Here is a 13,316-nt window from a genome sequence, read left to right on the forward strand (position 1 = left end):
CATTTTGTATACTGTTTTATTCTAATTTTTATTTTACTTTTTATTTTCCATACATATATCAAAATTTATACTGAATGTTCTTTATCACACATACAGGCAATGCTCATAGAATATTCTGAACATTTCACAATTATTTAAACATTCTATGAACATTTTTTTACTATTCCAGGATATACAAAATTTTTAGAATACGAATGAAATATTTCAGGCCTATCTAGCGTTTACTGGAGATACATCCTGCGCGTATCGAGAGTATATTCTATGTGAGAGTTCAATTTACTTTTTTTTTTACTAAATGGCAACAATTACACAAGTGCTCACCGAAAAAATGAGAAAAACAGCGAGCAAAGCAACGCCGAGCCAAAAGTACCAGGTCTGCCAGAGATGACGTGGTGGTCGCCGTTGCAGTATTAGACAACACTGCGAATTACGGCAATACAAACAATATTCGGATGTGCACTCGTATGACTCGATCGCCTCGCTGTCGTTTTTGAAATCGATGTTACATTCGTTATACAATTGTATCATGTCTATACTATTCGGGTATTCGCATCGCACTTTGTACTTGTCTGCATGACACGTAAGAGCGTATTAAAAATTTAGTCGACGAGATTGCTCATATTTCCATAATAAAGCATGCGGTCGTATTCAATGCGCGATGACAGATCGAAAGAGCATTGTGTCCGTGTAAATGGTCTAAAAAAAAACTTGGTGTTATTTTCGGAAGTCGATTCCCTCTTTTTCCGCTAACACCTGTTCTTTGTTCTACTTACCTAAATTAAGATTGCAAGGTGCGACGAATCGCGCCACAGATTTTCATTTAGGAATTTATCCTTAAGAAATAACTTTATCACTTTTTTTTATTTAACGCGACAAATCTTTAAAAGTCGCTTGACGCAATAATGCTTCCCTAAAGGACGTTCAACAGTGTAGACTCCGTGTTCGACTAATGCTATCATTTACTGGGTTGGACAGGCACGAAATAATCGATAGAACAAACGCGGTAAGTTATTCACGCAACACGGGCAAATCGATAAAAAAATGACCGAGCAAAAATGTCCGCGCTGTTATAATTAGCTGTTGTTCCACTCTCACGTGCCATTGACTTATTTAGCATTATTATTAAATAATTATTTATGTCAATTAATTATTTGATTCAAACTAATTATTACTTAAGCAGTTAATCAATTAATCTAGAATTTCTACGCAATATGTATATGTATATGAGAACAATAAGTTTATTTAGATACAAAGAAGTTAATTTAAGCAAATTCTGAGTTTTACAAAAATAATAATATATTCATCAATAATATCAAACATTATATTATATTGTTACTATCTTATTAATTATATCATCTACGAGATAATTAGAAATGTTAAACTATAAATATTAATATTGATTGCCGTCATGCGGAGGTGGCGGTGGCGGTGGTCCTCTTGGAGGAAAAGGTGGTCGAAATTGAGGAGGCGGGGGTGGCGGTGGACCACCCTGCGAGACAGGCGGCGGTGGTGGATGTCGCCAAGCCGGGGGTGGCCTCGGCGGTGTTGGTTGGAACTGTCCGTATTGCGAGGGTCCTGTAGCTGATGGCGGCGGAGGCGGTGGAAATTGTCCTTGCGGAGGTCCTCCCATGGCCCAATGCGGTGGCGGCGGTGCCATCATCCTCGAGGGCGTCTGCGCCTGTGATTAGTGATGGAAATCAAGATGTTTCGAATTAGTTTGAATATAAAATAATAAAATATAAAAAAATTCAAATCAGTTTGAATATTATTCGAATTTATGTAATGTGGAAAATTTTGATTGGTTTTGAAAACTTTTATTCTTGATGGTCTTGAGTGTCTTTAAGAGTCTTGAATGTTTTAATAAACTTTAGAGAAAAAAAAGTAAAAAAAATATTAGCACATTATAAATAGATTTAACACACATTAATATTAGATTTTATTTAAACAAGAATTATTTATTTATTATGAAGAAACAAAATTATTATCGATACTTGTCGGTACATAAGAAACTGAGATGATTCACTCAAGATCTTCAAGATCAATCAACATTTTCCAAGACCTGTCAAGACTTTCAAGATTGTAAAATTTCAAATAATATTTAAAATGTTTTGAAGCAGAACAATAAGACTTAATTTGCAAGAACTATATAACTATAATAATTGAATGTTCATCATTACCTGTGAAGTTGGTACGGGCATTGGTGGCAATGGTGGCGGCATACCGGGTGGTAGAGGAGGATGCGCCATAGACATTGGTGGCAGAGGAGGCGGAGGAATGTTTGCCGGTGGGAATCCACCGGACGGTGGAGGCGGCACGGGTGGCGGAGGCGGATGACCCATCGGTGGTCCCGGTGTCGACGGTGGTGGAGGCGGCGGTACGACCATTCCGTGATGCATCACATGCTGCGGTGGATGATGAGCAGGTTGATGAGCGTTGGCGTTCGAATTCGGCATCGGCGGCGGTGCCAATGGTGGAGCGTCCGCGAACAATTGATGCGGTCTGTCCGCCTGGCTCAGAGGATTCTGAGCAGCTAAAAGTCTTTCCGCTGCACTACCATGCCTCTCACCTTTGGCGTCACGTTTGAATGCATACGACACCGAGATTGGCCGATTGCACAAATACTGGCCGTTCATCGCCTCGATACTCGCGTCGGAAGCGTCGAAAGAAGCAAAGTTGATGAAAGCGAAGCCTTTCGAGTTGCCAGTCTCAGGATCCCTCATTATCTATAATGCACAATCATTAATTGAATTCAAGAGAATCAATATAATGGATAGCTAAAGATTCTATAGTTCCTAATGTAAAATTAATAAAGTATGTACTTTTGGCGTTTGCAGGATTACACCAAATGCGCTGAATGTGTCATACAGCAATTTTTCGTCCACTTCTGGATCAAGATTTCCTATAAATATATTTGCTCCAACGTCCAAATTCTTTTGATGCGCACTAGCCTTGTTCACCCGAATAGGTTTGCCATAAAGTTTGATCATGTTCATGATTTTAATAGCATAATCTGCATCTTCTTCTCCCATAAATTCAACAAATCCATATCCTTGATGCATTTGGGTTACTCTATCTTTCGGCATGTGTACATTAACTAAAAAGAAAGATTGTGTCTTTTTAGAGATTATTCATATTATTTATATGTCACATATTCTAGAAACTTAAATATTGTATATCCATTTTCAACCTCCACTAATTAAAATAAAATTGAAATTTGTTTTATATGCTTTTCAGATATCTTTTTAAAATATTTACAATATATATGTAACATATATAATTGTAACATGTAAACTTGCTTACCAACGGGTCCTGATTGAACAAATAATTCCCACATGAGGGACTCTGAAACTTTGTCATCCAATCCTCCGACGTATATTGTTGCATCTGTAAATTTTTATATAAATATCTCTATAAACGCATGTAAGACAAATAAATTTTCTAGAAATATAAATACATTTATTGAAGACTAACCTCAATCAAATAATCAATCTAATTTTTTCGATCTTTTTAAGTATTATTAATCAATTTTTCCTTTTAAACATATAATATCGGAATAAAATTCTTAAAATTTATTTAAAATAATACATTATTCAAGTTAACAAATTAAGATTTACCTTGATTACGCTCCGCAATCGGACCGGCTGCCATAATTCTAAACTTTACTTTTCAAGACCATGGACCATAGACATATAAAATACATAGAATAAGGAGCATAGAGATAATCTCTATGATCGCTATTGCCGAGGGGGGAAGGGGATTAAATTGACGCAAGCGGGATGCATCGGGTCTTCTTGGGCTTTCGGCTCCTTTCGGGTAGACTCGGTTCAGCTGGATACTTGTGTGTCAGTGGATTATCTAGATATTCCTTCGTCTATGACGTATAGCGTCATTACAGTCATGCTGTGCTGCAATTATAACCAGTATTTATCAGCTATGTTCATCTGCAATTAGCAATTTCACTGCGCTAGGTGTACATTCGAAATCACATGGAAATTTGTAAATAATTTCTCATATATCGCAAAATTTCACGTTACATATTAAATATGTCACGACATCGAGACGTCCGTTGTATGAATTATTCAGATGGTAAATGATTATTATAACACATATGTGTATAAATTATCTTATTTTATCGAATGTGTAGCTGTAATTTATACTTTTGAGCCTCTTTTATTTTTATTATCGGCCTAATTAAGAAATATATAAAAAATGATAACGTTTTTTATTGTGATTTAATTCTAAACAATTTATTCTACATATTGCATATACATGTGTTGTTTGACATTTCATTAAAATTATATATATAAAAGTTAATAATCTTTATATAACAAAAAATATATGATAATCTTTATGAAATAATATATGATAAATAATCTTTATGAGAACAAAAATATGTTTTACACAGAATATGATGGTTACGATGATGTATATGGACATTCAGTGGAAGATGATTATTGCGTATCACCCAGTGGTATGTTGTTTGAGATTGATTTATAGATTTCTCTCAGTTTCTTAATAAAACATAACTGTGTAATAATTGTGAATCTGATATATATATATATAGCGGAGCAGTTTTTGTTTGACCGAAGCAAACAACAGAATATTGCTTCATTTATAACGGAACCAGATATAGTAGAAGACAATGAAGACATTGATGAATCTTCGTCATCACTCAATGAAGATAAATATAATCTTCCCGAATTGGAAAAGACAAAGCTAATATCATGTTTAGAAGCAATTAGAAACGTCATAGGTGATTCTGTGTCTGAATTTAAGTTGAAAGAAAAAATTATTGCATCAAACTTTAATACAGATGTAGCGCTTGATGCTATTTTAAAGGAATCTTCGCCAAAAAATGGTAAATTTATTACATTGTGAATATTACAAATATAGATTGATATAAAAAAATGTTTAAATATGTTTACAGATCCAGCAATAAGCAAGGAACGATTGGAAAGATTTCCAGGTATGTGTTGTGTAAGATTATTTGATTTGAAATAATGCTAATGGCTTTAGCATTATTTCAAAATAGGCTGAATATTTGAAACAATTTAATGACCTCATGCTTTTGCTTTTTTTTCATGTATCTTGTATGGAACTTGATCGGTAAGGTAAGGTGTTTCAATTGATAAACTTAACACATCTATGTTTACAATACCCAAGCTTTCTTTCGATAAAAAAGATAATTTACTTAAAAATTCTACCATATATTCTCATCCAAACAACATAGATAGTTCAAGCGACGAAAAACGTCTTGGAACTTTTTCGTCATTAGCTGGACTCATATCCCATCATACAGCATCCACACATTCAGATATGACAAAAATATCTTCGCAGAATACAAATGCACAGTTTGGTTCTTTAGCTGCTTTAACTGCACATCATTTACAAAAATCTAATGCAATTAAATTTTGTGAAAAGGAGCAATCGCTGAATTCACAGTTTGTTATCCCAAAATTGTCAATTAAGAATAATGATGACAATAGTAAAAGGCAGCCAGTACATACAAATAGCAAACATCCAATCAATTTACTCGAAAAAGATTTTTCAGACATGTGTATCTTAGAAAATAATGATGTGACAAACGCAGAATCGAAAAGACATTTTAATCCAATAAATGTTATAAATGAAATACGGACTCCGTCGCCTGACGATTGGATGATTGATTTGAGTACTGCTTTAAAGGAAGCAGAGCTTTTGACTGACTGCACTTCTAGTAATGCTAATTTGACTATTTCGAGAAAGTTTTATCATGATATGCCTAATTTGGAAATATGTATCGAAGATGATAAAAATAGCGTAATATCGAATACGCTACCCATCACTTTAAATTTATGCCCATTGAGACATATTAAACTTCCATATACGAAAGAGAACGTTTCAGTATTTGGGAGAACTTTGTGTAGAAATTGGAAGACAAGAAAACCAGTTCTTAAAGTCCTAATACAACGTTACAATACAATTAAAGCTTTTGATTTTTCTACTCCATATCAAAAGACAAATCGAGCTTAACGATTATAAACATTTATTTTTTTATTTAATATATTTAAGAGTTGAATGGAATATGTGTGATACTTTTTATTGAAGATTATACCTTTTTTTATTAGGTTTTTACAACAATTTTAGATTTTATTAATGAAATTAGCAAGGATATTTAACTAGATATTCAATTATTCAAATGATTGCACATTTTTCATTGTGTATATACATATAATATATATTTTCATTATTTGATATGCAATGTGTTGTAACAGTATCACATTTACGTTATAATTGTATACAATATAATATATTTGTATTGTACAATACAATATATTTGTATTTATACAAACAATTCCTGTATAATTACGTTAAGAATATATATACATACGTACACATCTACAAATTATTTAAGAATTTATTCTATCTTTTCATGTAATTATCCTAGCATGGCTAAATTTCGTAATAGGTAACAAATTATCATCTAAGCCTGCATTGCAAGTTACAACGCCTTCTACCGTGAAGGTTGTTCCCGCCGGGACGAAACCCGTTGTAAAGGGTTTCGATCTAAGCGGTGTAGAAAGCGCTGATTTTCTGAATCCACGCTGCGAGAGCCCGTCTTCGAATCGAAACAGTCCCGAGACCAAACGCAAGGAAGATATCATACAAAGAGAGAAGAAAACGGTTTCGTCGAAGACTAACAGTCCGAGATGCCAGTCACCCATATCAGGACACGTAACACCGGAATTTGATCCTAAAGGAAAATCCAACACAACTAACGAGGAGAAAGTTGACGTCCAAGCAATATACAAGAGTAAGAGAGGCGATAGCAAGGAGCAGCTTCACTTGGTAGTTGTGGGACACGTCGACGCTGGAAAAAGCACGTTGCTCGGACGATTATTGTGCGATTTGGGTCAAGTGCCACAGAGACTCATTCACAAGTATCAGCAAGAGAGCAAGAAGATAGGGAAGCAATCGTTCGTCTACGCTTGGGTGCTCGACGAAACCGGTGAAGAAAGGTAATTACTCGACGTCGCATCATTAGTCCTCCTAAAATTATTTCAGATAAATATATTGCCACAATAATTTATATATCTTTAATAGAGAACGGGGAATAACGATGGATATTGGTCACTCGAAATTTGAAACGGACACAAAATCCATCACTCTCCTAGATGCGCCTGGCCACAAGGATTTTATTCCAAATATGATAACCGGTGCTACGCAAGCGGACGTAGCTCTATTGGTGGTTGATGCGACCAGAGGCGAGTTCGAAACTGGATTCGATAGCGGGGGACAAACACGCGAGCACGCATTGTTACTTCGATCTTTAGGTAATCCATCCCCAGCAGTCCTAATCTATTATTTTGATTATATAATAAATATATATTTAACACCAATTTGATTTCTAAATTGCGTTATCTCAAATTTTTATCAAATATTCAGGAGTATCGCAACTGGCAGTAGTCGTAAACAAACTTGATACTGTAAATTGGTCCAAGGACAGATTTAACGAGATAGTCGACAAAATGAGCGTTTTCCTGAAACAAGCCGGCTTTAAAGACACTGTCACTTTCGTACCTTGTAGTGGTTTATCCGGCGAAAATATCGTGACGAAACCAAAGGAACAACTCTCTAACTGGTAACTATTAGCGCATTTCGATATTCCATAGATGCATATTTTTATCTGTCTTTCATCAAATAAATTCTTTACAGGTACACTGGACCTACTTTAATCAATGTAATTGACAATTTCAAGTGCCCGGAGCGGCCTGTAAATAAACCATTCCGTTTCTCAGTCAACGACATATTTAAGGGTACCGGATCTGGCTTCTGTGTATCTGGTCATGTTGAGACGGGTATGGTGTCTTTAGGCGACAAGGTGTTGATACTACCTCAAAACGAGATTGCGGTTGTTAAAGGTTTGTAAGTTAGTTGAATCCACAACGATCATTGTACAATAGATTGTACAATATGTGAAAAATATTGTAACATTTTTATAATCTTTTACATGTTTAAATGTAGGTCTTCAGTCGGACGAAATCTCGACGGCAAACGCATTCGCCGGTGATCATGTCGCGCTGACATTAGCGGGGATCGATCAGCAAAACGTAGGCATCGGCGATATTATTTGCAATCCGCAGAATCCAGTGCCCGTAACGACGTGCTTTCAAGCACACGTAGTTGTGTTTGCGATAGCGAGACCGATCACAAAAGGGCTTCCAGTGGTGATGCACCAGCAGTCTCTGGTACAGCCAGCGTTCATCACGAAATTAATAGCGCAACTTCATCGAAGTACCGGTGATGTGATCAAGAAGAAACCACGCTGCTTAACGAAAAATTCCAGCGCGATCATCGAGGTTACAACACAAAATCCAGTTTGCATGGAATTATATAAAGATATTAAACAGCTAGGTAGAGTTATGTTACGATTAGAGGGTACGACCATTGCAGCTGGTTTGATTACAAAGATTTTGTAAATCTGAACCATCTCAAAATTGGAGTCTCAATAATATGCAACATGCCACACAATTTTTTTTACCCCCGCTCCCTCTACCCTCAGAGATATTATTTGTAGATCTAATGTATACATTGCTTTTGTATTTGTACATTACACAAGATGAATAAAAACTCGATAGGTTGTTACTTTATTTTATTTACAATAATACAGAAGATTATTAATTTAAAGACTTTTCTTAATTAACATATATCATGTAATATATTTGTAAGTGTTTGTAATATATATTGAATGTAAAATTAATTTAATATGTCCAATAAAGGTATAATCATATTATTTTCATTAATAATTGTATTGTAGTTTTCTGCATTATTTAAATTTCTTAATGATTAAAGATTTTATGATATTAAATATATATTAAAAAGAAATAGTCTTTGAGCATTATTATGTTTGTCATTCAACAAATTTTGTCAGATATAAGCTTGTTGTATGACAAATATAATAACACTCTTTAGTTATAGCATTAGCTAATATACATATAAAAGACTCGAGAATATTATAAAATTTACAAAAATATCCATAAGAAATAATTGCTGTAAAAATAAACTTTGATATATTAAGATAAAGTTATTTTCTATTCTATAACAGAAAATTCTTGACAAATTGACACAAATACAATTGCATGTTTAACCTTTCAATTATATCAGTGTCAATGTCATTTATTGCAAATTTCTCTCATTTATTAAATTTGTACATAAATTTTAAAAAATATTGTTTTAGCTCACGCAACTACTACAACCTCCGGAAAATGGAATGTCAACATTATTTCCTGTATTTGGTCTACCAAGTCTACGTGGACCTGGTGGAGGACGCGGCCTGTATAATAAAATTACAAAAATTATTATCTCATATGTGTGTGTTTATCGCTTAACGCAGATAATGTTAAAAAAAAATACTCTACCCAGACCCTGGTCGAAAGTCTCTTGAATATTGACCTTTAGCTCTATTCGCGCCAGGACTGATTAATGTCTGAAAACTATTTCCAGTATATTATATTATATTAGGTGTTAAAATAGAGAAAAATGCAATTATATAATTAGTAAATCAAAAAAATTAAACTAAAATTTGATGAGGTATTATATTACAGTAAACAATTACTAAGTACTTACAACATAATAACCATGTAAATTACTCCTGTAAAGAGCCCGAAAATTCTCCTTAATCCCCATGGAGTAGATTGTACTACATTTCCATCTAAACATAATTTTTTTCATAAATTAGTGTTTCTTTTTCTCTGATTTGGAGATATTGTTAGAACAATTTTTTAAACATAACAAATCAATTTGGTTAGAATATATTACCGTCTGTCACATAAACCATATTTGAAGCAGCAATTTACACGTTCGTTAGCAAGTAATCTTTATAGATACTAACAATAAATTTCTTTTTGATTTTAATTTTCGTGATATGTATGAGTTTTATATGCGATTACTACGCGTATTTTATGTTTCTTGTATTCTCTCTCACAGTTTTGATACCACAGACCTCTATATATATATGGATGTCTGTGTTCGATACATACGTCATACGTCACATGTGACGTTCACATACGTCAGAGCTTTACACGAAACTCGATTGGATTGGAGGATCGGCTAGAAAGTGGAAAATAAGTAGAGGAAAGTCCCTATTTAGTACTTATTAGTGTAATTTTTATTGAGATTTAAAAAATTCCCTATTTTCTCAGTAACCAATCGACATTCGAACGTAGGGACTAATAATAACAGAAAATTACGCTGTTGGCAGCACATTTAAAGTACACCATTTGAATGTAAATGGAAATCACGTTTTGTGCGTTTGAAACGCGAAAATAATAGTAATTTCATTGAAATGTACAGAACAGAGTGATATTATAATTGTTTGGCATTAATGTGACGCATACTTTTTTAAAATGAGCAATTTTCACTCTCCTATGAAGTGTATATCTCCTAATGCGAGGTGAGAAATTTTAGACATATTATTTGACGAGGTTAGCTCGTGTTTACATATGATTTCTATATAAAATTCTTTAAATTGAATTAAATATTTTATCCACAGAGTTTTAACGCCTAAGCCGCAGGTGGAGCAGCTGCTGGATTTAAGGCAAATGCAAAATAAAGCTCGTAATAGTATTACATGGTTCTTCATCAATAGCGTATTGCTTGGTATTATAATATTTGATATGTAAGAATCTCCGTTAGTTTCTCTTAAGCAGTATAAAATGGGAAGTAATACTCTAATTAATTTGGTTTTGTTTTTAGAGTATATGGTGGACCTGCTTATAAACCAGTTTATTGGATCGAATGGTGTTTAGCATCAATATTTGCACTAAACGCCTTGTATCATATTATACGATATACATGGGCTACCTTGAGTTTAAAGCCAATCGCGCTGAGTCCCAAACAAAGACCACTTTTAGGAATCACGGAGGATGATCCTTTGTTCAAGATTGAAGAGCCTCAGAAACAAAAAACTCCAGAGCCAAGCCCCTCCTTGAATTTGTCTTGCATAAATTTTAGTAGACGTACAACGCCTCTTGGATCTTCAGTTTTGAGTGATATTAGTATGTAAAATATATTGTTTGATCTTTTATTATGTTTTAATATATAAAGGATAGCTTCTTATATTTATCTTTTTTTTTTTTCAAGAGGACTGTTCGACGTTTCTTAAATCTTCTTACTCTAGCCCTATATCTCCCAAATCAGCCACGAGTTCTAATGGATTGTTTAGATCCTTAAACATTTCTTCAAACAGTAGTCTGACAAATGAGGATCTTATTCAAGATGAATGTGAATTAGAAAGTTATCTCAAAGAGATTGAACAGCAACGAAAGTGTGTACTGTCCACAAAGGTCGATCAGCCTTCCAATCTCTTGAGTTCCTTCTGGTCTCATCCTGCTACTCGAGCTCCTGGTGAAGTATCTCCACTGTTAAGAAGATGTGCTTATCAGCTTGCACCTACCATTGGTAAATGAGAAATTCGTCTCATATTAAATATGGTTTACATTCTTATTGTTTTACATCTTTGTGCAAGATTATTTTATGTGTAATGTTCTTTATACATATTATTTATAGATAAAACAAAAGCAACTAGTCCTGGTACTGAAGAAGGGAGCTCTCCAAGAGGTACATTTGGAGCATTGGATGTGTGGAGAAAGTACAGAGTTGATTTAAACAAGGTGAACGAATGGACTGCCAATCTTCGTATGGTAAGAATTACATTATAAGCAAAAATATGCTATACAAGATAATATATATATATATATATCTATATATAATTGAATAATTGTAAGTATATAAAAAAATTTAGTGGATTAGCAAAACAGTTGTGGAACGCGTGTCTTTGGAGATAGACAATATATGCGCGGCATTGGTACGTCATGGTTTGAGTGATTCGCAACCGGGCCATGTGGGGCTTGATAGGCTCCGAAAACTTGCGCAAGCACCATTTCTGGTCTCCGCCATTCCTACTCTGCCCACATTGGTTCCCTTTTTGGAACTCTCCAACAATCAAGAGTATCTCGTAAAGCGAATCAAAATACTCGCGAAGGGAGGATCAATGAGCGAATTTAAATGGAACAGTGGTGGGTCTCATAATGGCAAGGAGTGGGACTCCAGCTTGCCAACCGATTCCGCGGTATATATAGAAGCATATATAGAAAATTATATAAATTTCCTCTCTAGCTTAAATATATATTTCTAAAAATGTCATTGATTTTTTTTGTAATAACATTCTATGTATATTTTTTGCAGATAATAATGCATTTAATTTCGACTTATATGGACACACAATTGGAAGCGCCTTTGGATCAACCGGATGCTAGACCGTTTACATCGAGGTATATGGCGAGATCTGGTATGGAACTACCGCGAAACAAGGGCCCGATAATAGTCTGTCAGTCTGTGAACCCGCCACACTATAGTTTAGCATTATCCGGTGACTCGCTTCCAAGTGATTATGAAGAAGTACAACGGGTATAATTTTTAAAAATCTATCATATAATACTATATAATAATATATAATATAAATATATATAAATATAAATATAATAATATATAATGTATTACATTTCCAGGGACGCAATAATTTGTTTCATACGCTTTTACTCTTCTTATATATAGTCAAAACACGTGATCACGGTATGTTGGGACGAGTTAATGCAGGATCATCCGGAATCAATATTCTCTGGGTGATAGATAGCTGAGATAAAACAATGTTTTCATTTGCTGTCTAATAAAATTGTTAAAAAGAAAGGGATATTAATTATCAGAAAAAGACATTATGTGTATCATTGGAGCATCCATTTGACTCATAATATTTTGATGACTGTAATGTACATCTTTTACATGTATATCCTATTGATTTAACAATTGCTAAATAAAATATTTATATCGGAAAGAAACCAGAAAGATTGTCTGAATGTCATGAACTTTTTATTCACATGTTTGCATATAAAAAAATCAGATATTTATGATCCTTGGTTATAAAGATCTCCATTTTTTGTACTTTAGAAAATTTTTACCAAGATTGATTACTTTGTTAATGATTAAATATATCATTTTGATTTGATTATAATTCATTGAAAAATGTATATGGATATATAAATGTATATACATATACAACATATCTTTTTATATATCTCAAAATGAAATAAATATATCCTAATTAAATTGTAATTTTTATGTGCAGACACGCTACACTTGAAAATATTTGCATTATTTTCATCAATTGTACTACTCTGTAAGCTCGATTGTTATCACTATATCACTTTGCATAGATATGATAAATATTCATTTCAATCTTTCTCACATCTGGACGAGACACAAAAAGAGAATGAATTGTA

General features: G+C 33.8%; 4 protein-coding genes across 4 annotated transcripts; 2 read left to right on the plus strand and 2 right to left on the minus strand.

Annotated features, from left to right (window-relative positions):
- Nucleotides 1-1,214: 1,214 nt before the first annotated feature.
- Nucleotides 1,215-3,769, minus strand: Spx (Spliceosomal protein on the X). Its single transcript, XM_072887233.1, has 5 exons — nt 3,615-3,769; nt 3,301-3,384; nt 2,820-3,094; nt 2,178-2,723; nt 1,215-1,678 (listed from the first exon to the last, which is right to left on the minus strand). The coding sequence occupies exons 1-5, from the start codon at nt 3,646-3,648 to the stop codon at nt 1,391-1,393; spliced, it is 1,227 nt and encodes a 408-aa protein (XP_072743334.1). The 5' UTR covers nt 3,649-3,769; the 3' UTR covers nt 1,215-1,390.
- Nucleotides 3,770-3,854: 85 nt separating this feature from the next.
- Hbs1 (translation elongation factor EF-1alpha (GTPase) HBS1) lies at nt 3,855-8,685 on the plus strand. Its single transcript, XM_072887231.1, has 9 exons — nt 3,855-4,086; nt 4,406-4,471; nt 4,565-4,858; nt 4,928-4,966; nt 6,449-6,998; nt 7,084-7,313; nt 7,426-7,621; nt 7,696-7,901; nt 8,005-8,685. The coding sequence occupies exons 1-9, from the start codon at nt 4,044-4,046 to the stop codon at nt 8,457-8,459; spliced, it is 2,079 nt and encodes a 692-aa protein (XP_072743332.1). The 5' UTR covers nt 3,855-4,043; the 3' UTR covers nt 8,460-8,685.
- A 214-nt stretch (nt 8,686-8,899) lies between these two features.
- Nucleotides 8,900-9,994, minus strand: LOC140663228 (selenoprotein K). The gene is made up of 4 exons (XM_072887236.1): nt 9,799-9,994; nt 9,607-9,691; nt 9,399-9,473; nt 8,900-9,313 (listed from the first exon to the last, which is right to left on the minus strand). The coding sequence occupies exons 1-4, from the start codon at nt 9,815-9,817 to the stop codon at nt 9,214-9,216; spliced, it is 279 nt and encodes a 92-aa protein (XP_072743337.1). The 5' UTR covers nt 9,818-9,994; the 3' UTR covers nt 8,900-9,213.
- A 244-nt stretch (nt 9,995-10,238) lies between these two features.
- LOC140676125 (transmembrane protein 209) lies at nt 10,239-13,307 on the plus strand. The gene is made up of 8 exons (XM_072910835.1): nt 10,239-10,432; nt 10,532-10,657; nt 10,735-11,036; nt 11,122-11,439; nt 11,548-11,681; nt 11,783-12,109; nt 12,226-12,447; nt 12,549-13,307. Exons 1-8 carry the CDS (start codon nt 10,386-10,388, stop codon nt 12,675-12,677), a joined length of 1,605 nt encoding a protein of 534 aa, XP_072766936.1. The 5' UTR covers nt 10,239-10,385; the 3' UTR covers nt 12,678-13,307.
- The last annotated feature ends 9 nt before the right edge of the window (nt 13,308-13,316 follow it).

Source organism: Anoplolepis gracilipes, chromosome 2 (assembly GCF_047496725.1).
Source record: "Anoplolepis gracilipes chromosome 2, ASM4749672v1, whole genome shotgun sequence".
NCBI lineage: Eukaryota > Metazoa > Arthropoda > Insecta > Hymenoptera > Formicidae > Anoplolepis > Anoplolepis gracilipes.

Excerpts from the sequence above, each read along its gene's own strand:
- LOC140663228 (XM_072887236.1), bottom strand. Across the intron at positions 9,474-9,606 it reads ATTTACATGGTTATTATGTT|TTTTCAGACATTAATCAGTC; the intron begins GTAAGTACTTAG and ends TACTGGAAATAG. Across the intron at positions 9,314-9,398 it reads GACTTTCGACCAGGGTCTGG|GCCGCGTCCTCCACCAGGTC; the intron begins GTAGAGTATTTT and ends TTTATTATACAG.
- Hbs1 (XM_072887231.1), top strand. The coding sequence starts at position 4,044 with ATGTCACGACATCGAGACGTCCGTTGTATGAATTATTCAGATG. Across the intron at positions 4,472-4,564 it reads TTATTGCGTATCACCCAGTG|CGGAGCAGTTTTTGTTTGAC; the intron begins GTATGTTGTTTG and ends ATATATATATAG. Across the intron at positions 7,902-8,004 it reads CGAGATTGCGGTTGTTAAAG|GTCTTCAGTCGGACGAAATC; the intron begins GTTTGTAAGTTA and ends GTTTAAATGTAG.
- Spx (XM_072887233.1), bottom strand. The coding sequence starts at position 3,648 with ATGGCAGCCGGTCCGATTGCGGAGCGTAATCAAG. Across the intron at positions 3,385-3,614 it reads GATTGCGGAGCGTAATCAAG|ATGCAACAATATACGTCGGA; the intron begins GTAAATCTTAAT and ends AAAAATTTACAG. Across the intron at positions 2,724-2,819 it reads TAATCCTGCAAACGCCAAAA|ATAATGAGGGATCCTGAGAC; the intron begins GTACATACTTTA and ends TGTGCATTATAG.
- LOC140676125 (XM_072910835.1), top strand. The coding sequence starts at position 10,386 with ATGAGCAATTTTCACTCTCCTATGAAGTGTATATCTCCTAATGCGAG. Across the intron at positions 10,658-10,734 it reads GGTATTATAATATTTGATAT|AGTATATGGTGGACCTGCTT; the intron begins GTAAGAATCTCC and ends TTTTGTTTTTAG. Across the intron at positions 12,110-12,225 it reads GCTTGCCAACCGATTCCGCG|ATAATAATGCATTTAATTTC; the intron begins GTATATATAGAA and ends TATTTTTTGCAG.